This window comes from Leucopleurus acutus (genome assembly GCF_964270905.1).
Source record: "Leucopleurus acutus genome assembly, chromosome: 7".
Taxonomy (NCBI): Eukaryota; Metazoa; Chordata; class Mammalia; order Artiodactyla; family Delphinidae; genus Leucopleurus; species Leucopleurus acutus.
The window spans coordinates 13,865,889-13,893,806 of record NC_139150.1 but is presented as its reverse complement, the minus strand read 5'-3'; the positions used below and the strand labels follow the sequence as shown (position 1 = coordinate 13,893,806).

Below are 27,918 nucleotides of genomic sequence, written 5' to 3'. Positions count from 1 at the left end.
TTTCCTAATTTTCAAAAAAGGGAAGGTTGGTCCCATATTATAGTTTAACATTCATCCCCAGCCAATCTTTAAACATGTTATTAAATAGATGGTTTATGGATTACTAGAAATATATATTTGATCACAAAATTACGCCATACCATCCTGGGAAAATACCTGGTGTATACAGGGAAGCATGAGTAGAGAGAAAATCTTACTATGGTTTCAACAGACTAATAGGAAGGAACATAGGAGAAAATACATATCTAAAGGGTTTACTGGGGCCCTGAACTCCAGACTAAGGAGTTTGCACTTCATCCTACATGGAATGATTCTCCAAATAAGGTCACAGTACCATCTGCTTCAAAATCCCCTGGGGAGCACATTGAAATTCTGACTCCTGGGTCCCCTCCTAGACCTACTGAATAGAAACCTCTATTTCTAGTTGGGGGAGAGGGGACTCAGGAATATGCATTTTTTACAAGTTTCAAAGTGATTCTGATGTACCCAAAAAGTTTGCTATAAGCAAAAGGGAATATGAAAAATTCTTGAGCAGAGCAATGATGTGGCCAGCGTTGGGCTTCAGAAGTAAAAACAACAACAAAGACAAAATAGCAACAATAATAATGACAATGGTAACACTCTCTACTACTATTCATTATTTGTTACTTATTTACTTTTTACATACCAGGCACTGTTTCATGTATTCTACATACACTGACATTTAAAACTTTCAAGGAATCAATAAGGTAGGTAGGTATAAGGTGATACAGGGGATAAGATAAGGAAATGAAGGCACAGAAAAATAATTTCCTCAAGGTCAGATGGCCATAAGGAGCCCAGCTGGAATTAGATTATCCTTAGCAGCAGTGTGAAGGAAGGATTAGAGAGGAGAGACTGGAGGTGATAGATTAACTGATAAATATTGTAGCAGCCTAACATGAAAATCTGAATTGAGGCAGTCTCACTAGTAAAAATTGCTTCTGCAAACATACAGATACCTGTCTGTATGTCATAAAGTGAAATTAAGTCTGCTTGCTTTCAGAATAAATAAATACTGCAAGGTGGAAAATATACCTGTCTGCAGCTGTCTGCAGTGCTAAAAGTTTAAAAGATTTGACGTTAAGAGCCAAGTGAAATAGCTGAGCCTTGAGTTATTCCAAAGGACCCTTGAAAGAAGTATTTTTTTCTTTTGGAACTGGATGTGGGCTATCTTACTTTGTGTTCCCTATCTAATCCTCTTACTCCTCAAAACATGTTGACAAATTCTTCCCACTCTCCTGCCACACTTCACTATTATCAAACACTTATACAGTATCAGCATTGTTCTACACCGCAAGCTGTGAAGTTCTTTGCCTTATCATCATGACTAAGCATTTGGGTAACACTTCAGATTCAAAAATAAGGGCACAAGAGAGAAGAAACTCCTCTTCCAACTCGACTGCTCACTCCTGCTCTTCCTGTACATACCATTAGTGGAATCCAATTGTCCCTCCTTCCGAAAACACACGCATACACTCACAGGATCCTCAAAAGAAAACTGAAATGGTCAGAAGTCACAGTTCTAAAACATGGATTGGGAGGCGGCTTCTTCTTTTTTTTTTTAACAAGAATTTGGGAGCACCAAGATGTCAAAGATCTTGTTCAAGTTTGCAAACAATACAAAACACAACTTTCAAACTTTCCTTAATCATTGCTAAAGCACTACTGGAAGTTAACAATCTCAGAAATTTTCAGGGACCAGTGGTCAATAAAAAGCCAAAAAAAAAAAAAAAAAGAAAGAATTTGGCTTCCTCCTCCACTCCTAAAGTATTAATAATAATCTTGGAGAAGCAAGCAATGTTAGCTAAAATATCTAAGGGAAACAGATGCTGGCAAAGTGAAATTTACCTTCACACCAGTAGAATTTACCTATTCTTCCTACTTCACTTCTGATTTCACATATCCCTTTCACTACTTTCTGTGCCATTAAAAGATGTCACCACACTGTTGGCAGAACTGTAAAATGGTGCAACCACTATGGAAAACAATATAGAGGCTCCCCCAAAATTTTAAAATAGAATTACCATATGATCCAGCAATTCCACTTCTGGGTATATATCCAAAAGAAGCGAAAGAAGGGTCTTGAAGAGATATCTGCACACCCCTGTTCATATCAGCATTATTCATAATAGCCAAGATGTGGAAGCAACCCAAATGTCCATCAACAGGTGAATGAATAAACAAAATGTGGGATATATATACCATAAAATATTATGCAGCCTAGGGGGCTTCCCTGGTGGCGCAGTGGTTGAGAGTCCACCTGCCGATGCAGGGGACACGGGTTCGTGCCCCGGTCCGGGAAGATCCCACATGCTGCGGAACGGCTGGGCCCGTGAGCCATGGCCGCTGAGCCTGCGCGTCCGGAGCCTGTGCTCCGCAACGGGAGAGGCCACAACAGTGAGAGGCCCGCATACCACAAAATAAATAAATAAATAAATATATATATATATATATATATATATATTATGCAGCCTTAAAAAGCAGGGAAATCGTGTCACATACTACAACATGGATGAAACAAAGTCATTATGTTAAATGAAATCAGTCATAAAAAGACAAATACTACAAGATTCCATTTATAAGAGGTATCTAAAGGAGTCAAATTCAGAGAAACAGAGTAGAATGGCAGTTACCAGGGATGAGGAGAAAAGGGAGAGTTCTGTTTAATGAGTATAGAGTTTCAAATTTGCAAAATGAAAAAGTTCTGAAGATCTGTTTCACAACAGTGTAAATTAACACTCCTGAAACTGTACACTTAAAGATGGTTACAGTGGTACATTTTATGTGTGCTTTTTAATTATAACAGAAAAAACAGGTGGGTAGAAGCTATCATCATACAATATGTGTGTATGCATTTCTTAATTTATCAAAGAAGCTAGGAAATCTTCAGTGCTGGGAGTTAAGGATCTAATTATCTGATCTACTCCCTTTTTACAGGTAACTGAAACTAAAAGCAGTAAACTAATTTCCCATGTAAACCTTGAAGCCAGACAGGTTAGACGACAAACACTGTCTGTAATACTTAGCTGTGAGCTTGTACAAATGTAGGGATTAAATGTAACAATGTAGCACAGTGCCTGACGCACAGTTCTCCTTCCCTTTCAGCATCTGGGATAGTTCATCTTATAGCCTGAGCCCTGTCTGGGTTGACAATGGAAAATGGAGTATTTGGAAAGAAACAAGTGAAGTTTTAGAAAATTATTTAATTAAAATCTATATATCTATATAATTTAGATCAATTCCTAAGAAATATTGTAGTTAAGCTAACTATCCTCTGAAATAATTTTATTATTTCATGCCTTCCCACCCAAAAATCTTTCCAATTTTAAGAAGAGAATGGCTGCAGATTACATTTAAATAGTTATCTAGAAGAGGCTACTCCTGGGACAACCAAATCCCTCATACACTCCTGTTGGAAATATAAACCTGTACGACATCGTCAAAGAACAGCGTGGCAGTATCTAGAAAGATAATGATGTGCCACAACCTACTACTGCCTTGCAATTCAAAGTGTGGTCCATGGATCTGCATCACCTGGGAACTTGTAAGAAATGCAGATTCTCAGGTCCACCTCAGACCAACTGAGACAGAATCTACATTTTAACAAGATACCCAGGTGATTCCTATGCACATTAATTGCGATGCACTGCCCCAGAGAAAGCCTCCTATTTGTGAAGAAAGAGACATGGGCAAGTTCATTGCAGCTTTATTTAAAATAGTAAAGAAAAGCATTATTTGAAATAGCTATCAATAATAAAATGGATACACTGTGGTATATTCATATAGTGGTAAACTACACAGCAACTTAGACAATCTAGAGTTACATGAACCAGCAAAGATAAATCTCAAAAAAAAAATGTTGAGTGAAAAAAAGCACAGGAAGATACCATTACGCAAAATCTAAAACATTAAAACAACCCTATATTGTGCGGGTGTGTGTATGCATGTGTGCACACACGCACAAACACACACAGAACCAAATTCAGAATAGCGGTTACATCTAAGTAGGGAAAGAAGAAAATTGGATAAAAGAGGAACACTGGAGGCTTTAGACATATCTAGTATTTTCATTCAAAACAAAACAAAAAAACCCGAAGCAAATGTGGGAGACAATTCAGATATTACAAAGCTGAGAGGTAGGTATACAGGGGATGCTTACCACATTACTTTCTATGCTTTTCTGGAAGCTTGATATATTTCACAATACAATATGAAATATTGTATTGAATATAATATGATATATTATATATAATATGATATATAAGACATACATTTCTCCCCAATTCCTCATTATTAATATTATCCTACTCAATCTTGTACTGTAGTTATTTATCTACTTGTCATATTTAGGTTCTAGAAGAACAGGTTTCACATCTGATCTATCTCTGAATGTATACTCACCCCTCCCCAATACACACATACATGGCTCTTTGGGCTTCAGATACCAGGTTAGGAGATGCAGAAGTCAGATTTAAGTTGAGTAATGGTCACCTGAGGCTATAAAATGGATAAACAGGATTTGCCTGGGGTAGCCAAGATTATGGCCTCAAAATAGGACTAAATGTAAAAGTCCAAAAAATGAAAGACAGAAAAAATAAACAGCACAGTACTGGAAGCAGGACTGAATCAGGGGCACCGAAAGAGTAAAGAAGAAAGAGACGCACATTTAAGGGTATGAATGTATTCATTCATTCAGCAAATATATATATATTGGTTCACCATGTGCCAAACATTGTATTAGGTCTTGTGGATGCAGCAGTAAATAAAACAAACCAAAATTGATGCCCTCATGGCCGTCACCTCAAAGCAGGGGGAGACATACAATCAATAACTTAAACAGGTTAAATATCTAGTATGTCAGAAGAGTTAAATAGTAACGAGGGAAAGCAATACGAGGAAGCAAAACATGGCGGTTGTGGCGGGGAGAGGAAGGACTATATGTGTGTGTACTAAAGAGTCCAAGTTTCAATAGGATGGACAACAGAAGCACACAAATGTACTTTCCACATGCTTCTGGGCAAGGTATGGAGGCTGAAGAGGTTCAAAGCAATGTTCTGTTGAATAATTAAATGAATAAATAAGTTAATGAATGAATGAATATGACTAGAAGATGAGAAGAAAAATATCAAGAATGTGAAAACAGAGAATCGTAATTTTTCTCGGATGTTGTTAAAGATTCTTGGCAATGCACTTGATTATTAATTCAATCATTCAACATATTAGTTTTGTACCAGAAATGAGTAGTATAATTTCTAGATGCTGAAGATATAACAATGTGGAAAAAAAGAAAAGGTTCCTGCCCTTATACAGCTTAAGGTCTAATAAAGAGAAAAACAAAGTAGCAATATAGTGTGATAAGTACTAAAATGGAAATATGCCACAATGTTATGGGAAAACATGGTACGTGTTTGCACAGGGAGAAACACCTAATTAAGACTTTCCAGAGGAAGAAATCTAGACTGGGACATAAAGAATGAGGAGGTTTAGCCATGCTACGAGTAGAGAGGAAGAATATCCCAAACACCAACGTTTGTGTAATGACCTGGAAGCAAAACAGGGCACAGAGAACTGAGAAAAGTTCATTATAGCTCTGACATAGAATAGGAGGCAGGAGTGGTGACAGGTTAAGGGCAACTGGGTAGCCATGGAAGAGATTTATACAAAAGAGCATAACATGATTTTACCTTCATTTTAGAAATATAACTGACTGCATGTAAAGAATGGATTGGGAAAGAATGAAGGCAAAGAGACCTTTCAGCAGCCTGCTAAAATAAAATAATCCAGTTGAGAGACAAAGATAGCCAGAAAAGTAAATGCCGAGAGCATATGCACGCTATTATAATCAGAGAAAATTTATCGTTACCTGGGCCAGATGGTATGCTCACGTCCTAAAAACCTACTTTTCTATTGTTGCAAAAACAAATCATATGTGCCAATGAATTATCAATGCCTCTTACCCAGAAGACAGGAAAATTGCATTAAATCAAAGACCCTAATAAAACAGGGCTATGAAAATGTTATCAGAGTTGTGCTTGATAACAACCTTAAAGTCATTATGCTCTTCCCTAAGAGAGCGCGTTCATTGCACATCATGTCAATATCTGATAACAATTTTCATCCTTTCCCTTCCCAAAACAATTTTTCCACCTATTTTAACAGCTTCTGAGACCTTGAGATTCACGCCTGACTGTATAAGAGACAAGCACAGCTTTTCAGCTGAATAAACAAAGACAGACAATGAGGGCAATGTGGCAAACAAATCTGCCCACTCAGATATTTTCCAAAGTAGGAGTTCATGCTGGGCTCCCTCAGCTGGAAAGCCCAGGGGAATAAACATTCCAGATATATAACTGAACCAATATCAAAGACATATTTCAGCAGCACTATCATTTCTGTTAATTGTTGACTCGACAGTGTATAAAACTTTGGGGAAATTAAGAGGTCCAAGGGCTTAAAAATTAAAGAACAGAAATAAAAAAGGTTGGTATACTGTGGTATTTTGTAATCAAAATTGGCACCACTCAAAATGGACATTATTTTTATGTTAGAGTATACTCTAAAAGACTAATGTTTTATATCACCTATACAGCAGATGTAAAATATTTGACTTGAGTGTTGCAATGTTTGAGGCAGCTTCACTAACCTTTTTTCTCATTCAAAATGAGCAGTACATTCCTAACCAGGTCTGCTCAGACACCCAGGGTGCTAGCGAATGGTAGCACAGACTCTTCAGTGACCAAGCAACCAATATCCTGGAATTTGAAAAGAACTTTTTATAATGAAATGTTCTACTATCAATAGACCATTTGCTTGAGTTGTTTTCAGAGTTGCAACTGATCCTCTGCTGGAGACCAAAATTTCCCCTGTATTAGCCCTAAAGTCACTCCACCAGCTAAAAATTAGGATAGGACAGAGGAGAGAGAAAGTACTTTAAAATTCTAAGACAACAAAAGATAAAAGAAATTAGGTGATCAAAGGGAAGAATGTCCTTGTTATAAAAATAATGTGGGCCATAGACATTTAAAAAGAAATATAAATAGTAAGTTTCTTGAACTCAAATATTTATGGAATGAGCATGGTTCAAATGACAAATTTCAGCACAAGTTGTTTGCAGGTTATATGACCATTGACAAACCATTTCTTTGAGTCAGTTTACTCACACGTAAAAACTAGATAATAATCTGCACCCAGTTCTACCCAAACAATTCAAAGAGTCCTCATATTGCTAGTTTTCATCCTTAGTTGGGTTATATGAGGTATTTAGCAACGTTAGAAATGATAACAAAAAGACTATCAATTTTCATTACTACTCCCCCAAACTGATCGATCAAGTCTCTAGATTGAGCTTTGAAAAATGGAAAAGGGAGGGACTTCCCTGGTGGCACAGTGGGTAAGACTCTGGGTTCCCAATGCAGGGGGCACTGGGTTCGATCCCTGGTCAGGGAACTAGGTCTGGCATGCCGCAATGAAGATCCTGCGTGCCAAAATTAAGACCCAGTGGAGCCAAAGTAAATAAATAAAATTAATTTTTAAATGTTAATAAAGAAAAAAAAATAGAAAGGGAATTCCCTGATGGTCCAGTGGTTAGCACTCGGTGCTTCCACTGCAGGGGGCACTGGTTCTAGCCCTGGTTGGGGAACTAAGATCCCACAAGCCATGTGGCATGGCCAAAAAAAAGGGAAAGATTTCCCCCCTCATCATAAAGAAAGCATTTTGATGATATTAAGAAATTGTTCATTTTTTCATTTAGATATGATAATAGTATTCTGGCTATTTAAGAAAAATAGGAGAAGACATATTTTAGAAACACATTCTGAAATATTCACAGACAAAATGATATGATGTCTAGGATTTATTTCAAAATAAAATAAGAGAGGGGTAAATGGATGGGGTACGGATGAGGCAGGATTGGCCTGAATGGTTGTCCAGATGGGTGATAGGTATGAGAGAAGTCAGTACACTGTTCTCTCAACTTTTGTTTATTTTCAAAATTTTCCATAATAAAGAAAAGCTTAGAGTGTCTTTATGCTAGTTTCACAGGCATATTTTCATAGGTGTTTGTGATACCAAGGTCATTCACTGATCCCCTGAACCAGAGGTCAGATCTCAAACATGCATGCTAGGCAAAAGCTCTTCACTGATTAATTTGAATAAGGTAGGTTGATTTAAATGCATTTTAACAAAATTTCCTGAATGTTTGGAAAAAGATGAGTTGCTATTCCAAAGACAATTTTAACAGCTAACATTTAGGTAATTCTTTCCTTATGCTTCCACTGTTTTAACATTATCTCATAACAGTACTCACAACTCTATGAAGTTGGATGACAGACTTAGAGAGGGTAAATGATGGAACTGGGATTTGAATCCAGACAATATGACTTTAGAGCCTGCACTTTTAATCACCAATGACTGGATCTTTTGAGGCTCAACTGGTTTGGGTAGTGTTTGAAAGAGTTAAGAAGATATGGGAAGAAAACTACTTCGGGCTTGGAAATAATATATATGCATTATCTTGTCTTTAGAGGAAGCTAAATATATGATGGGGGGGAAGAAACACTCTGGAGCTGGGTAGATGGAATATTGAATTGTAGCTATCTACCATTCATTATTACATAAATACCTCTCTTAGTAGAGCTTTAAAATTCTCACCATAATAACAACAAAAAGGTAATTATGTGAGGTGAAGGATATGTTAACTCACCTTATCCTGGTAAACATTTTGCAATATAAATGTGCAATGAATCATCACATTCTGGCCTTAAACTTAGACAATGTTATACATTAATCATGTCTTAATAAAGCTAGAAAAAAATCTCTCTCTTATCCTGGATTTCCACTTCCATACTTTGAAGGTCTGAGATAAGGATAGAAAGTGAAAATGTAAGTAAAGGAATCTAATACATAAGAATCCTAAAGCATTTGTATACAAGTCTATCCCTCCAACAGACTGTAAAGGCCTAAGTCATTCACCATTTTATCCTCAGCTCCACAGTGCCTGTCACACAGGAAGTACTTGGGTTTGTTCCGTCTAACACCAGATCCATTAAGAGGTCCAGCACCAATTGCTGACTTTATTTGTCAAGTCTCTAATTTCAGTCCTCTAGGTCTGTGTGTTATACCAACAAGCAAAATAGGTTTCAAATGTTTGCTTAATAAGAGAGAACAGAAAACTAGTCCATGTCCCCTTGTATTATTACATTATCTTAGCATTTAAACCCTTTAATCCAAAATTAATGATGGGAAAGATTTAGCGGGGCCTCTAATCATCTTTGCTGGGGATCACTTTTAAAAGTGCCCTGCAGTTCCCATACTGATCTAAAACTCAAACTTACCATATCACTTCAGGGCTTAGGGCTCTTTGCTGCTTTTAGAATAAATTTCTGAGCATGACACATAAAGCACTTCATGATTTGACAAGTGCCAGCTGTTCCAGCCTCAACTCTCACCATTCCCCATTCTACACTCACACATGCTCACCTTTCCTACTGGAGCCACCCAGGACTTCAGTTCCCTGAACAGGCCGTGCATGTGCTTTCTTACCTCCATACTTTTCATGTGCAGGTCCCTTTTCCTGGAGTGTCCTCCCCCTCCTCCGCTTGGCTAATTCCTATTTTTTCTTAAGACTCAGCTCAGAGAAAACTTCCTCCAGAAAGGACAGCATCTTTCACCCCCCGCCCCGGCAAAAGTCTGGGTGAGGAGTCCTCTCTGTGCTCCTGTAGTACATGCATACCACTATCTGTAGTCTGACTTTCTGTATCCTCCACTATGCTCTCAAGGACAGAAAACACATCTCATTTGTCTCTCTTGCATCTATCCAGTCCAGCAGTAGGTGCATAGCAAGTGATTAACTACGATCAGATAGATGAATAAAAGAACCTTATTTTGTTAACATAGAAAGCCCAATGTAAACTTATTGACAAAAGCATACCCTTTGGGTTTCCCTGGTGGCGCAGTGGTTAAGAATCCGCCTGCCAATGCAGGGGACACTGGTTCGAGCCCTGGCCCGGGAAGATCCCACATGCTGCAGAGCAACTAAGCCCGTGCGCCACAACTACTGAGCCTGCGCTCTAGAGCCTGCGAGCCACAACTACTGAAGCCCGCATGCCTCGAGCCCGTGCTCCTCAACAAGAGAAGCCACCACAACGAGGAGTAGCCCCCACTCACGGCAACTAGAGAAAGCCCGTGCCCAGCAACAAAGACCCAACTCAGCCAAAAATTAATTAATTTTTTTAAAAAGCATACCCTTTTCCCTATTACTTAAATAAAAGTGGATGCAAAGTCTTAAGCTGAACCATCTAGTGAAACACAGGTGAAGGCCAGTTTTAGCATGGTGAGACCCGCCCACCCCCCAAAAAAACACAAGTGAAAAAGGATCTGAAATCTTGTCTGATTAACAGTGAAAGGAAAGAAGGAAGGAAGGAAGGAAGGGAGGGGAAAGGAGGAAGAAAAGAGAGAGAGAGAGAGAGAGAAAGAGAGAGAGAGAGAGAGAGGGAGGGAGGGAGGGAAGAAAGGAAGCAAAGAAAAGAAAGAGGAAGATACCATTGCAGATTGGTTAAGCAATAAGGAAGTACAAAGTAACAGCTTGTGACACTTGTGGCTTTATTCCCTGAAGACTACTTAATCACTGATTTTCTAAACGAGTGATCTATTATATGAGATTATCAACCAAAAGAAATATAGCAAAGAGAAATGCTTACTTTCTGATAAATTGTTAAAACGACTGTTGTTAACAAGAAAGATCATATGCTAAGAAAAAGAATTCTCTCAAACTAAGTTTAAGTAAACTTTTTTTTTGCAACAAATGTCTGGAGTCCGTTTCTAATTTCTCTCTCTCTTTTCTTCCTCCTTTCCCCTCCCTCCCTTCCTTCCTTCTTTCCTTTCACTGTTAATCAGACAAGATTTCAGATCCTTTTTCACTTGTTTTTTTTTGGGGGGTGGGCGGGTCTCACCATGCTAAAACTGGCCTTCACCTGTGTTTCACTAGATGGTTCAGCTTAAGACTTTGCATTCACTTTTATTTAAGTAATAGGGAAAAGGGTATGCTTTTTTAAAAAAATTAATTAATTAATGCACAAGTTAAACAATTATTAATGCACAGAAAAGTACTTTACTAGGCTGCAAAGCTTTTGTAGCAACTCAATATCATTATTTGTTACTGTCTCTATTTCTGACAATCTTGTGTTTCACCTGTTGCACCAGCTGAAATGGCCCTCAGTTGGGCGTATTCTATTTGTCCTTAAACGCCACCCTGGCTAATGTATAAAATTACTCATCTGACTCATAACACTACGTTTTCTTTCCTGGCAACAATCCACTGTACAGATCAATTAAGCTAACAAAAAAATGAAAGTGAAATTAAAATGAACAGTCATAGTAGTATGTGAGGATATGCTTTGGTCTTTCAAATAAAATACATACTTTCTACTACAAAAAGAATCAAGAAGAACACCAAAGAGGGCAGTACACAGACCTACCGTATGGACAGAAAAACAATGACTACAAGTCAGGAAAGAGAGTGAAGGTGGCAGGGGAAAAAAGAGGCATTAAAACTAACAGGAGTTATGGGGACTTCCCTGGTGGTCCAGTGGTTAGGACTCCATGCTTCCACTGCAGGGGGCACAGGTTTAACCCCTCGTTGGGGAACTAAGATCCCGCATGCCAGGCAGTGCAGCCAAAAAAACAATCAAACAAACAAACAAACAAAAAAAAACTAACAGGGGTTAGAAGGATATAATAGGGCACAATCTACTTTCAGCATACTATTTTGCCATGATAGAAAGCACTTCCAAAAAGGAGAGATCTTGGTTTGAATTCCAGCTAACTAGTATTTCCAAGCTCTGTGACTATTGAGCAAACAACTTAACCTCATCTCAAACTCAGGTTCTTTGTAAAATGGGGTGATACTACTAATTCAGAATGGAAAGGATTAGCGGTAGTGAAGAATTAAAAAGATTGTCAGTAGCATTACAATAAGTAAATGGGTATTCAAAATATAAAAATGAAAAGAACAGCTAATATTTAGAAGGTCTACTTATGCCAGGCATTCTAAGTACTTCACATATGTTATCATTTAATCCTTGTAATAACCCTGTGAGGTAGATGCTATTATTATGCCCATTTCACAGATGAGGAAATTGAGACACATCCCAAGGTCACACAATAAGTAAGTTGTAGAAAAATTATTCAAACCTGGCTCCAGAGCTGATAGTTTCCACATAACAATAATTCTTCAGTTCGCTTGAACAAAAGTTCTCTTTCAGCTTGACATAATTATGCTTGTGTCCCTCCAAAAAGCTAACCTCTAAAAGCTACAGAACTCTGGTCTACATATAGTACATTTCTGCTACTCCACTACCCACATGTAAATCATTCCACAATTATGGGTCTTCATTTCCTCAAAATGAAATGCTACCACCCTGGGTTATTAAACTTTTTAAAACAGCATACAAGACAGTTTGCCTAAAAGCCTTTTCTTCCCAGTATAGACTGCATCTATCAAGACATAGTTGGTTATACAAAAGGAGACAAAAAAGATTTCATGTCAAGCAGGTATTGTACTTCAGGCCATTTTTGTGGCTAGTGACTATGGTGGTAGGTCTGGGAAAGAATTCCTAACTGCCCTTTTCTGGTTATGCTTCTGGATAGGAGGAAGAGGTAACTAGAGATGAACAAGGCAGTTTCTGGCTTCATACTGTATGTGGTCTAGTTGTAAATTATGATACAGTGCTTTGAATCTGCCATTCACATTCAAAGGCTTTTCTGACAGCATCATTCCCAGAAATAAAGAATGTACTATTTAGGAGTATTCATTTATTCTATAAACACTTCCTGAGGTCCCAGTACATGTTAGTAATTAATCTAGGTGCTGGGGAGACAGTGGTTTAAAAAAAAGAAAACAGAAAGAGAGACAAATACAAACATCCCTGCCCTTGTGGAACTTACATTCTAGTGGTGGTGGGCAGGGAGGATTTATGCCTCAATTCAGTTCAGCTTTTTATTGAGTACTTACTATGTGCTGAATGCTGAACACTATCCTAGGTAGGTAGATGTTAGACAGTACAAACATCAATAAGACATAGCCTATGAGCTACTTGAGAATAGGTTATAGAGGAGTCAGTTACATTAACAAGTAATACTTAAAACAAGAATCCTTAAAAAGCAAGTAATCAAAAAATATGTACAGTAATATTAGAACGTATAAGGTAAAACAGTATGGGAGGCTGCATGGATGATGTTTCTCAAGGACAAATAAGTTTCTCAGGTAAAAGAAAGGGATATGGTAGACTAGACATCTGTCATTCTTTTTTGCATCCTGCTAATTCCTTCGTATTCTGGGAAATTCTCCATCTTTTAAGGCTTGCTATCCCACCACAAAGGTTCACAATGCCAGATTATTGTTTTCCCTGCCTCCCCTACATCCAGGGCATGAGCAAGTGACTGAGGCCCCAGTAAGCACAAGCACCCTCACCTGGCTTGTAATTAGAAACTAATGATCCTAAGGAATGAGCATGAGGCCCTTCTCTGGTGGCAGAGGGGGTGATGGCTGCAGTATGACAAGTGGCAGTAGAGCATCTAATGCTCAATGGTGATGGCAGTGGCATATTCAGTGCACCTCTCTGTGTATGACTGGGTCTTATCTCTAGCTCCATGTCCTGAACTTGGTTCCCCTGGAGATTCTGTGAACTCTTTAACAATCTTTTAGTAAAGTCCATTTCTGATTAAATCAACAAGCATTCATTTCTGCTTTAAGGCCTGTATTAAAACTGAAGAGAAGGGCATTCCAGGCTGAGGGAGGAGCAGAAGCAAAGTAAACGAGAGGCCAGTTAGCTTAGTGATTAAGAGAGGAGCCTCTCAGGCTAGAGAGATCTAAATTTGAATCAGGGTTCTACATTTTACTAGCTGTGAGACCTAATTCAATGTATTTAAACTCTCAAACCTCAACTCCTGCTTAGTAAAATGGAGATAATAATACATATTTATTCCAGGTTCTTTTGAGAATTAAACAAGGTGATGATAATTCATTTAAAGCTCTTAGTACCTCACACAGAGTAAAACCTCCACAGATAATTGTTTTATTAGTAATATTGATGATGTAATAACCATGATATTTTGGGGTAAATACAAGCAATCTGATTCTGTTGGAGTTTAAAGCACAAGGAGAGGGGTGGTAGGAAATGAGGACAGAGGCAGATTACAGAGAAGTTTTAAATCACATTGGGAAACTTGAGCATTACGCACTGGGGTCACTCATGGTGAACACACAGGAGAATTATCTTAAAGTATAAATATTGTATTAAATTATTAACTAGGAGACTGATGTGACCAGGTTTTGCACTATATGTGTATTCGCCACAGCTATAGTTATATAGTTCCACTTGACCACAGTACTTGTGCACTTGCAGGATGTAATAATATATTATACATTGTTACTGTTGAGTCCTGATGCCATACAAACTGAAGGTATTTGATTCTAAATCAAATCCTCCAACATTGTGTATATCATCTGTCAATATGTCTGCAACTGGATCAGAAGAGGTTGGTTCTATACTTGAAATAATAGCTTCTCCTTGTCTGATCTGAGAGACAACTAGCCCTTCAGTGAGAAGGGAAGTTTATAAAATGGGGAGGGGGAATGCATCCTCAGGTGACTGGCAGAAGTATGAATCACATTTGCAAGTCTGAGATTCTTCTATGACTTGTATAATCAAATATCACCTGCCACTTTTTACAACATGTTGTTGTGCACCAGTATCTTCATCTAGAGTCCATATTAAGTTAAAGATGAAAGGTTTTATTGTCAAGTCAAGAACAATCAATACTATCATTTTGCAGTGTGTGGTATTTCTTGCCAAATGCTAATAAGCATCACATTGTCTCTGTTAGCCCCGATCCTTCTGGCGCTGAGTAGACAATCTCATAGTTACTGTTCGGTTCTGCTTTACATTTACATGTAGTCTACCTGCTTACCCTCAGCTAATTTCTACCATTATCTCCTCTCCCTACCTCCACTCCACACCCATATCTACCTCTGAGAAACACTCTTTGATTTAATTTTGATTTTCACAGCAGCTACTGAAATCAAACCTGAGTCAAAACTGTGTAATTCAGAACAAGCGCTGAGAAGGACAATGTATGGGCTTGCTGGTGGAGGCTCTGGGAGGCTAGGGAAGGCAACAAAAATGGAACCCAAAATGTGCTCTGTAACCACTGAATGCTTCATTTCATTTTCTGCTACTCCCATCTGCTTTGGCAACGCAGCACAGTTTAGTCAAAAGAAAAAAAAAAGCAAAACACAGACTTTTAAGTCAGCCAGAGCTGGGTTTGAATTCTAGGTCAACACTCAAGAACCCTATTAGGTTGGTACTATTATACTCATGTTACTGACAACAGTATAGTAGCCCAGGCAGATTATGTGACTTGCCCTGTGTCTGTGCATGTAACAGGTCTCATTTTATAGTCAGAGAAACTAAGTCACAGAGCCATTAAAAAAAAAATGTGCTCCGGAACTTACAAAGTGAATGAAAAGAAAGACGAATTTATTTCTTCTGACTGCTATTCCACTGATTAGCTGGACCATTCAGCCCTGCCTTTGTGGACAAGTTGAAGCAACAAACTAACTTAAAAACTAAAACCAGTTGAACAGGATAGGTTTGTAGGCAATACATCAACAATTCAGTATAATAATAAATACCCAACAGCTAGCTTGCTTTGTGGTTTTGGTACACTTTATAACCATTCATTCACCCACACAACATCAAGGGATGGTGGGGCTACCTTGTTAAAGCAGTTCATATAGAACAGGTAATCAAAACACGCTGTAGAGTTATAAGGAATATAAAGTCAAATGAGAAATCTACAGCAAAAAAAGCCCAATGCCTTCCTCTAATCAAGCCTCAATACAGATATAAAACAGGATAAACACGCTGGAATACGAAGCATTCCATCTTTTCCCTCATTATTACCGTTAACCCTTCCCAAACTGCCATTTCATCCCTATAAACAGCAGACAGGGCTGAAGAGAACCTAAAAAAGCTACTCGGTTCATGCAATTTCCTTCAGAGGAGACAACTTTCCCTCGAATATGTTTAAAAGAATTTCATTTTTAAAGACCATTTCTAAAATTAAAAGGAACTAGGGCTTCCCTGGTGGCACAATGTTTGAGAGTCCGCCTAACGATGCAGGGGACACGGGTTCGTGCTCCGGTCCGGGAAGATCCCAGATTCCGCGGAGTGGCTGGGCCCGTGAGCCACGGCCGCTGAGCCTGCGCGTCCGGAGCCTGTGCTCCGCAACGGGAGAGGCCAGAACAGTGAGAGGCCCGCGTACCGCAAAAAAAAAAATAAAAAATTAAAAGGAACTAGAGAATATGATGTTCTCCTTACAATTAACAGTGTTACTCATAACCTCTTCTTTTTGCTCACATACATCAAATAAAAACTATAGATTTTTGGGCTTCCCTGGTGGCACAGTGGCTGGGAACCCGTCTGCCAATGCAGGGGACACGGGTTCGAGCCCTGGTCCGGGAAGATCCCACATGCCATGGAGCAACTGGCCCTGTGCATCACAACTACTGAGCCTGCTCTCTAGAGCCCCGAGCCACAACTACTGAGCCCTCGTGCCACAACTACTGAAGCCCACGCACCTAGAGCCCGTGCTCTGCAACAAGAGAAGCCACTGCAATGAGAAGCCTGCTCAGCACAACGAAGAGTAGCCCCTGCTCACTGCAACTAGAGGGGGCCCATGTGCAGCAATGAAGACCCAATGCAGCCAAAAATAATAATAATAAATAAAATAAATATTTTTAAAAACTATAGATTTTAAAAAATAAACAATAAAAATCTAATAAGATCCCTGGTAATATGCCAGTTTCTAGGAAGCATGCAAGACTGAAACAAGTTTCCAAAATCAGTTATTTAAAGAGTGTAAAATCTAAATAAAGGTTTAAATAAAGGTTATTTATTTATAAATATACTAAATAAATATACTAAATAAAGGTTATTTAACGTTCTCCAGCCAGGTTGAAAACATTCCTACCCCTTATCATTTTCCCTGTGACTAGGCAGAATACATTCCTTTTTCCAACTGAATATATTTCCCCTTCCCTAAGAGATTAGCTGTCTCCCTGGCAAGGATATCATATAGAACAGCTGTTGTATTACCAGTATAAAAGCAATCCCATCTGATTTAATTGAAAAACATATGGATAGACTGAAACCAAACTTTTGGGAGCTCTGTATCTTTAAAGGAAGAGATAACCAAAGACCATCTATTGGTAAAGCCTGTGAACAATGTCATGAATTCAAATTCTGCACAATTTAAACAAGATCTATTTCAAAAACCTACTTTAATTAACTTTTAAGTTCATGCTTTAAATTCCCTAGACAGAATGAAATGGATAAAGAATCAGCTCTGTTTTCAGCCTCTGCTAAGATCTTAGTTAAACCTTCCCTAAAAGTACCAAATCTTAGATGTGTCTTCACTACCCTGATTTGTCAGGTGTCAGGAACAGTTTCCTTTCTTGGGTATTGTCTTCAGCAATCTCCTTTCTTCAGAACCACAACTCACTGAGACTAAGCAAATATCTCTGATGCAGATCAAAACTGGTGAGTCAATCACAGAAGTTAGAAAGTGGCCTGGGGTAATATCACCTGAGTTGATCTCATATAAGTGGAGGCTTATCAAGCTTATCATAACTTTTTATTCATTTTTTATGTTATTCATTTATATTTATGACTGTAAAATTAAAACTGGATACATTCATTGAAAAAAAAACTTGGAAAATCCAAAGAAACACAGAGAAGGAAATTAAAAAGACCCATAATCCCATCACTTAGCTTTAGCCACTTAATATTTTGGTGTATTTCTCTCCTTCTATGTATACTGCTACTTAACATAATGTAAGCATTTTAATAGATGCATAATAGTTCAGAGATTACCATAATTTCTTTATCATAGAATTTTAGAGTAGAAAAATTCCTATTTCAAATATCTCTACTGAAAAAAACAAACCCAATATATAAACCAGATGAGAGTGGAGCTGATTAAAGTGTGGGCAGTGATGCGGGGGTGTGAGGTGAGGGTGGGGGTGGAGGGCCCAGAAGTAGACCCACTTGGCCTCCTGAGTCCCTATACTGGCTCCCAAACACATCTAAGTAACCCTGGCTTCCCAAATAATACAGTTTAGAAACAACAAATCTAGCCTCTCTCATTTTACAGATGAAATTACTTGCCCAAGATTACAGAACCAGTAAGAGAACTGTGAAAGACCTTAGGGTCCCATGTCTTACATACAAGGGCTCTGCTTTTCCAACTTTAGCTACTTTTTCTACAAAAGGCATCAGATGTACATCTGTATATTGCTGTTCTTCCTTTAAGAAAAATAGAAGGGACAAAGTTATGTAACAAAAAATGAATAATTAATGTAATTTGCTAGATCTCAAAGAACTCCACTTGCCTAAGTAGGTTCTCATACTATTCCTATGAGTAATGGAGAAAAGGAGAAAAGTTCATTTCTAAACTAAGGAAAAGGCCATGAGATTACATTATTTTCCTCAAGAATACACTACACATCTAGTGTAGCTACAAACCACTCCTTCTTCTTCACTCATTCAATCCTTAAATTTTTATTCAGAATCTATTTTGGGCTGGATGCTGGGGATACAATTGTGAACAGAACAAACAGAAGTCCCTGCCCTCATGGACTTCGTAAGCCTGACAGCTTGAGCAAGCTGCTTTCTCTTTCTGAACCTCAGTATTTGCCACCCATAAAGTAAGGATAATAATATTTAACTACTGCTTTGTCTAAGAATTAAATAACATGATGTAAGTAAAAAAAAAAAATCCTGGTAGGTAATTAGGCATATAATAGGTGCTCAGTTAACATTAATTACCTTTCCTCCCAGAGCGTTAAATATTAGATTGGTAATGAGAGGTGAGAAAGTACCAAGTTCCTTTGATACTCACACTGATTTGAGGCAACAGAACAAGTATGTTAAAATAATTCCAAACAGATTCCTACACTAGGAAATAATATTTCCATCTGAAGAAATGAAATTTACATGAGTTCTCCCAATCAAGTTCTGTAGTTTGCGTTGCTACCTCCATCACCATTTACTTTCAATTATTACTGGGCTCTTTCCATAACATTCAGCCCCATACAGTACTTAGGAAATAAAATATAAAGTAAGCAATCCTCTTCCCAAAATGCTATTTTTCCATCCCGTAAATATGGGCAGCTAAACCAGTCAAAGATTTACATTCAACAAAATAAACTTAAAGGACAACAGTTTGGGACTTCCCTGGTGGCACAGTGGTTAAGTATCCGCCTGCCAATGCGGGGGACACAGATTCGATCCCTGGCTGGGGAAGATCCCACATGCCACGGAGCAACTAAGCCCATGCGCCACAACTACTAAGCCTGACCTCTAGAACCCGTGAGCCACAACTACTGAGCCCACGTGCCGCAACTACAGAAGCCCATGGGCCTAGAGCCCATGCTCCGCAACAAGAGAAGCCACCACAATGAGAAGTCTGCGCACAGCAAAGAGTAGCCCCCGCTGGTGGCAACTAGAGAAAGCCCACGCACAGCAACGAAGACCCAATGCAGACAAAAAAATAAATAAGTAAAATAAAAAGGAAAAGAAAAGACAACAGTTTGATTTCTTTTTTTTTTTTTTTTGGCCACACCATGCGGCTTGTGGGATCTTAGTTCCCCAAGACAACAGTTTGAAATACAAAATACCAAATGTGAAACCCACCAAAAACCTATAAAGTTTTCGTCTATATTCACCAACATAAGTACCAACAGAGGTCAGAACCTGAGGTTTTACTGACTCATATAATACCCAGAAATCTACAAAATATAGATGCCAAAGTCTCGGAGATTCTAAGAGCACCTTGTAAACCGTAAGGCACTGCACACTTGTTAATTATTAGAAGCACTCTGTTCACTATTGACTTTAATTAGATTTCTACAGGGGAAATTCTGTCATTCAAAAGATCTAATATTTGCTTCTCAACCAAATTAAACCTCTTATATTGCTATTTAGCCCAAATACACCTACCCAACAAAAACAGCTCATATTATTCATAAATAGAAAAAGAAATTTGCTACTTATTCAAAGTACTGGATTTTTTTTTTTTTTTTTTGGAGGCAGATAACTTCTGTTATGGCAGGGTTTTTTTTTCTGTATTGTTCCTCAGGAGAAGGAAAAAAAACAAAAAACAAAAACAAAAGCTGGTCAATAAAGAAGAGCCAGAACAAAAAGAAAATCTTTTCTTTCATTTTTTTCTAAAAGAAAGAAAGAATACCATATCCTGAATATTGTATAAACTATGACATTTTCTTATCAAGTGGGCTTAATAATCTAAATTAAACAGACTTTAAAAACAAATTCATAGGGAAAAAGTCAAAGTCACAAAGAAAGACAGGTTTTGTTCTGAGTGCAAAGTGTTCAACCCTGTGCACCCTGTTACCAGAACGTCTTCAAGGACCTTTTGTTCCCCTGGAAAGACTTCTTGGAAGAATTAGGCTTTGAGGAGGCATTGAAGGAGGACAAATGGGAAATTGTTAAGTAGAGAGGATAATTTGGTTCCTTAAAGAACATGAAAGAATGGATGGGTCCAAGAATAAGTGACAGGAGTAAGAAGAACATACAGAGGAGCTTAAAGTGAAAAAAAATGAGCAAGGAGAACAGAAGATTTTATTTTAATGAAGAAAAAGTAATAGGGAAAGATTTTTCAGACAGTAATACTTATCTGTGGAAGAGTGGCATTACTAGAGGGATTATTCTGACACACATTTATCACATGTACTTAAATAGATACAGTTAAAAAGAGCTGAGTAAACCTTTACTGTGATTCAAACACACATGTATCCAGACATAATCTTTATCTTTTTCATGACAATTTTTAAAATATCTCCCTTCAAAGTTACCAGTGCAGTTAGGGTAGTTGTTTCTAGTGAAAAACAGATAAACCAAAACGCATACTTGAAAAAAAGACTAAGTGACCAAGAAGAGATACCTATAACATAATCTCAACATTAGTATTAAAGATGTTTATATTATATGTAAAGAAAACAAACAAAAATAAAGATCAAGGCAAAAACCATGAATTAAAGCTATTTTTAACTAAAAATATCATCTAACACTGTCTTTCAGCCAAACAGATCTTATATTTCTATTCTCTTCTGATCTATTAAGTGCCCTAGAGCAGTAATCTCTCTACCCATAATCTACCCATCAGTAAAAACAGCACCATGATACTTTTCTTCTATTCTTTTTATAAGGGTGCCAAGATGTCTGGAAGTTAATATATACATGCTTAGCAATGCTGAGATGAAAAGTAATGCTCACTTTAATTTTATGGATCTTTATAAAAAATCAAGATAAAAAGACCTAGTTAGATTATTTCAATGTGTAAATTTTCAACTAGCCAGAAGGCTTCCTGGGGACATAATTCAGTAGATTTGAAACTAATGCTTTAGAGTTTAACTGTGCTGTTCCAGAAACTAATCAGACTAAGGAATTTCTGCAGAAAGCTAGGCACTCAGGCCAGGAATAAGATAGAGTGAATTTGAGTAGTCCCTGGGCCTAGCCCTAAAAAGACTACAGACAATCCTCCCTATCACAGACCATATTAGAACCTAATCAAAGGAAGAGTTAGAGCTATAATTGTACAACATTGTAAAACAGAAATTTTGAGGAGGTGACTAAATAGCACACAAGAGAATGAAGAGAGTAAATGCCAAAGAACAGGTGAAAAATTTTCAGACTAGTATCCAAGGGCAAATATTTTTAGCAAAATGGTTTCCTTCTCTTATCCTCTATGTAACTATTTCTTTAAATGCCAATAATATGGATTCTGGAACCACAAAGGCTGGGCTTGAATCTAGGCTCCACCATAGCTGGGCTTCTCTGAGTCTCAGTTTCCTTATCTATAAAATGAAGACAGTAATAGTACCTAACTCAATTATACCTAACTGTTGTGAGGATTAAGTAAGGTAACATATGTAAGGCACTTAGAACAGTACCTGTAGCATAGTAAGTACTAAATGTGTTTGCAATTACTATTACAGTGATGCACAGTCCCTCAGACCTGATGTAAATACCAGAAGATCCAAAAAACCAAAAATTTTTCTGTTATTCATTTGGCAGCAAAACCTGACCTGAACAAATGCAAGGCTATTTATAGCTTTTTTAAAAACCCACTCTGTGAATATACATGCATTTTGCTGCAAGTATCTTCATGTGTTTGATTACAGGATGCTGCCCTAGACTTCACTGGGGTGTATTTATTAACTTCCTAAAATCTGAAAAATTCTAAATTCTGAAATACACCCAGCCCCACAGGTTTTTGATAAAAGATTATGAACATACCTTATCTTTGAAGCCTGAACAATTTCTATTTCGTTAAAATGAATGGTATCTTCTTAAATAACCATAAGCAAATGACACACTGAACCTAGCTGTACAGAATTTTAGGATGAAGAAAACGTTTCCCAGTATAGGTAGGAGGGCCCTGAATTCCCAGAATCCTCCTTTCAAATAAAATCCATTCACAATATTTTATTTACATGCCATAGTAGTTCAGAGCTTTCAAACTCTAAATTCTAGGACTTGCTTGAAAAAAAGCCTATTCTCTTAACTTAGATCACAAATAAATGATTGAGGCTCATTTCGGGGGCATTTATGTGCCCTGAATCATGTGTACCAAACCATCACAGAACTTTACAGCTGGAAGAGACCCTTGAGAACTAATCTAAATCATTATTCCTTCCCTTCCAAACTGTTTTATCATCTATAAATGTACTCTCCCCTATGAGGTAAGAACAACCTGCCCTAACTTGTCCTTAGACTCTGTCTATAGGAACACCCTGTAGGTGAATGTGAATAAACTGGGTGGGGTACATTGACAGACTCGGGATCCAAAATGATGGGTTGAATCTAACACAATAAATCTTACATGCTTGGCAAATGTCTCAGTTTATACTTAAGAAAATAACAAGAGTTTCCAAGTGCAGAATGAAGAAAGACTCATCTACTCCATGTTTTTTTTTTTTTAAAAAAAGAAGACTTACCTATCTTAATGGACTCAATGAGTCAACTACATAATGTGGCTGCTAAAAAAGCTACTGTGATTAGGAACTAACTACATCAACAGTGGTACAGCATCCAGAAAGAACGAGGTAACCGCCCTCTCTGCTATGAGCTGGTTAGAGCACATCTGGAGCAATACGTTCAGCTCTGTGTTCAACACTCCAGGAGAGACACAGAAAAACTGATAAAGTCCAGAAGAGGGGTAACCAGGATAGTAAGGGAATGTGAAACCATTTCACATAACAGTTGAGGGAGCTGAAGTTATTTAGTCCAGACTCAGAGGGAACATGATCACTGTCTGCAGATCCCTGAAGAACTGTCATGGCCCAGAGAGAGCTGACTTGTTCTGTATGGCCCCAAAGGGCAGAGCCAGAATCAGCTGGTGTTAACCACAGTGAGAAATATTTCAGCTAAGTCCACAGAAGTGTTTCTTGCAATGTAGAGCCACGTTAGGACGCAGTGGCTTCTAAAGTCTTATCTAGCCCTGAAGGTCCATAATTTTAAAAATCAAACATTTGTCATCTCTTCGGTCTCTTACTGTTGATAACTATTATTCTCTAGTATCACAGCTTCTGCCTTCACCCTTCTTAAAATGTCCTACCCAGCCAACCAATCAGTCAAATGTTTTGCCAGGTCTGTGGGAGGAAAATGCTTGCTTGCTGGGCAATTAGTTTCAGTTTGCAGATCAGTGTCTCTACAAACAAAAGACAGCCCTAATTGAGGGGCAGGCAAGAGCTCTGAGCTAGACCTCCTTGAAATAAATTCTTATTAATTCAAATAGCAGCTAGAAGACCCATCCAAACACGTAATATATTATCTATGGTGTTCAGTCCTTACAGGAACATTAAAATAAAACACCCTGTACCCGTCTTCCCAAATGCCAGAGAATCCAACTTTACCAACCTAACTAGGTCTCTCAAATTCAGTTAGAAGTTTTCCTTCTGTCAAAGAGATGCGTTTACTGTTTGAAGTAGACTAAAACCCATGCTCAGATAGAAAGGCCATACTCGATTACATTACTGTAAAGCTAAAATTGCCCATCAGTAGGCCCACAGAGGCAGTTCAGCTTCTGAGAACTAGACACGGGCAATCCACAGTGAATTCACAGAAAACTACAAGCTATGAAAAATTTAAAACGCAGGAGAGCTACAAAAATTGGACATCCTTCTAAAACTTCTGTTGCTCAAAGACCATCATAGACATAGATATATGGTAGTCTATGGAAGTTACTAAAAGCCTTGAACAGCTCAGATGGCAAATATTACTCAATCCAGCTTTACTTCTCCTGAAATTGATTTGGAGTCTACAAAACTCCAGCCAAAGTATTAGAGAATATAATATATACGTGATGGACTGAACAAGAACACATTCTTCCCTGTGCTTTTTAAAGTGAAGCCCAGAAGCAATCTAAGTGTCCATAAACAAGGGATTGGTTAAATAAGTTATGGTATATACTTACAACGAAAAATGCAACTGCTGAAAAGAATAAGGTAGACCTTAGGTACTAACATGAAAAAAACAGTCCATGATACATAGTTAACTGGATACAGCAAGTCGCAAAACTCTACGACTTGCTATAACCATATATAATTAATATATGTAACATATATAATTATTTCATTTTGAGTTTTTAAAACCTATTTTTAAAAACCCTGTGTTTATGTTCATATCTGCCTAGAAAAATGTCTGAGAAAAGATCAAACTGCTAACAGTAGTGACCTTTAGGAACTGACTGGAACTGGGAGGCAGTAAAGAAGTGACTTTCACTCTTTCCTTTGTAGACTTCTGGTTCTTTGTTTTTCGCAAGTAAAGGTTACGTTTGCCGACAAATGCTGTATGAGTCCCCCTGTATGAGGAACCTGGAGTAGGCAAATTCACTGAGACAGGAAGTAGAATGGTTGTTGCCAGGAATTAGGGCGATGGGGGTGGGAAGTTATTGTTTAATGAATACAGAGTTTAAGTTGGGGAAGATAAAAAAGTCCTGAAGATGGATGGTAGTGATGGCTGTACAACTTGAATGTACTTAACACCACTAAACTGTACACTTAAAAATGGTTAAAATGGTAAATTTTATGTTATGTATATTTTATCACAATGAAAAAGTAACTTAAAAAGGAAAAAGTTACCTTTGTGTTTTAAAAATAACAATACAAAAATTATTAAGGTAAAATAACATCAATTACACAGACATTATATACTAACCATTCAAAATAAGCAATCTTCCTACATAAACACTACGGTGTGTTTCAAACTTCGGAAAATCTAATTCATCCTTTTCTACTATATTTTACTAAAACAAACAAAAATCACCACAAGTCTCTACTAGGTTTCTCAAATGCTTTCTATCCCACAAAAAAAAAAAAAAAAAAAGAAGAAGAAGACCTAGTCATAAGGATAGCTAACACACACACCCACAGTGTGTTACTCTGCATGGGGAACGGTTGTTCTAAGCTTTATAAATGTACTAAATTATTTAATTTTCACAACAATCCTATGAGCTAAGTACTATTATTATCTTCATTTCTCAGATGAAGAGAGGTTAAGCGACCTGCCCAAGTTTACACAGTTAATAAAGGGCAGAACTACGATTCAAACCTAAGAATGGACTCCAGAGTCCATACTCTCAACCTCTATGCTTCCTGTCTCTCGGTAATATATCCATCCCTCTATAGGAAGGCCAAAAAAGGTTACAGTCAAAATCCAGCTAGTTAGTACAGCCCTTGAAGCTGGAAGAAATACAAACTTGGCTTTTTATGGGTGAATAATCTGCATTCCTTCTTATGTCAATGCCAAGCTCCAATCCAAGATGTGACTGTATTAAGGCTCATAATCATGTGGGAAAACTCTCTACAAATTCAATTATAGTCCAAAGTCCATACCTGACTCCACAGTAAATCACTGAGCCTAAGAATTAGGTCAGAGATCCATTAATATAAATACAGCTAGACAAAATGGTTTGGACAAATCAAACCCCAACTCAAAGCAAAGGAATTCAGAAACTCTTGACTAACATCTTGACAAGGTAGGTTTTATTTGTTTAGTTCCAGGCCCACTTTAGATCTCAAGGGGGAAAGAACAGAAGTTGTCTCTAACTTTGCTTGAAGACTTCAATCAGCAGGAAGAAGAGCTTTATTTTCTACAGGGACTCAGACAGAAATTGGCTTTTATTAGCATCAGCAAAACTGAACATTCCCCTTAAGGGGAAAAAACCCAGCATTCCTGCTTAAAATGTGTATTTGTCCAAACATATTGACCTTGTAATTGAGGAAGGGAAAAAAAAATGGTGCAAGGAAGGGATTTAACCTGATTTATAAATGTGCTCAACCTAGATACACACCTGCCCCAAATGACCTACTGAATCTATTTATTTGCAGGGAAAACATGGATTACAATGTCTTTTTTTTGGCCTCAAGTGGTCTGTACTACTGTTGGTAAACAAAATCCTCTCAATACCTTTTCCACCTGTCACATGCACATCTGATATTTATATAAACAAGGAGGAATGAACAAGCAAAGTGGAGCTGTAGGAAGAATCCCTTAGACTCAGGTTTTGACCAGTTGGTTTCAGGAGGTACTGGGCTGGCTTTCAAACTTCCCCAAATCACCCAGGCGGAGAGGCAAGGTGAGCGAACCGAACGCAAAAGTTTGCGCCCATTCAGCCTGTCTGACAAAGGCCAGAGAGCCCTGTTTGGAAGGAGGTGCGATGCCTTTCCACGCAGCAGCCGCCCCCCTCCCGAGGACACACAGCCCAAGGGGGGGACAAAAGACTTTCCAGATTGGGGGCTGGGGGGCAGGCTAGCTGGAGCTTGGACCTCCCCTTGAGAGTCGAAATCTGGGGAACCTTTGGGGCAAGAAATGATCCATTCCAGTCAAGAGCCCAACGCTAGAGGCCAGGGCTGGGGAAAGGCACTGACAGCCGCTGGGAGGGTCCGGCGGGCGAGGAAGCGCTGAGACTCACCTGGGGGAGGCGGCGAGGGGGCCTCGGTGGCAGGTGGGGTGGGCGGGACGCTGCTGCTGCTGCCGCCGCCGGGGAGAATGGAAGTCGGGATCGGGGGAGTGGTGGGCGCCGGCACCGTGGTCGCTACTGGGGTGGTCGGCGCTGGGCCAGTGGTCGTCGAGAGGGTGATCGGAGCGGGTCTGGTCGTCGCCCGAGCGGTGGTCCCAGTACGTTCCACCGCAAGAGGTGTGATCGGCGAGGGGCCGAGCGGCGCCCGAAAGGTGGTCGGAGTGGGTTCGGCCCTGGCCCGAGAAGGGGTGGTAGCCAGGGGCTGGGCTGAAGAGGACGCAGCCAGGGGTCGGTGGACGGTAGCGTTCGGGGGTCCGGTCCTCGGGGCCTGGGCCGTGGGAGCCATGGCCTTAGAGAAAGGGTGACTGGGCTCGCCCCCCAGCCCCGGGACCGGCGACGCGTCCACCTGCCCCGTGGCCCCGCCGCCACCGGTGACATTCCCCGCTGAGGTTGCTGAGGCGGCGGCGGCGGCGGCGGCGCACAACAGGGCGAGGCCGCCCAGGCTCGGCAGGCTCCTCATGGCGCGCTCGGCTTCGCCATTCATTCATTCAGTCAGTCGGTCGGTCAGTCATCTTCTCCTCCCTGCACTCGGACCAGGGAAGCCGCCGCAGCCGCCACCACCACCGGGCGCACCATCGCCACCTCCCTCTGACAGGCGGCCGGCCCCGCGGGCGGGCCCCAGCGCGGAGGGAGAGACCGGGCCGTGCGAGGACAGCCCGCCCTCCCCGATTGGCAGCCTGACCCGACCAATGGGAGGCCACGCTAACTCACGTGACCCACCCGCTTCCCGGCCTC

At 39.2% G+C, this 27,918-nt stretch overlaps 1 protein-coding gene across 1 annotated transcript in view; it reads right to left on the bottom strand.

Moving 5' to 3' along the window:
- Positions 1-27,712, bottom strand: part of MEGF9 (multiple EGF like domains 9) — an 84,323-nt gene extending 56,611 nt beyond the window's left edge. Inside the window, exon 1 of the mRNA XM_082843528.1 lies at positions 27,076-27,712. Coding sequence (XP_082699654.1) covers positions 27,076-27,667 — 592 coding nt within the window. The 5' untranslated portion in view covers positions 27,668-27,712. The remainder of the gene's footprint in view (positions 1-27,075) is intronic.
- Positions 27,713-27,918: the final 206 nt, after the last annotated feature.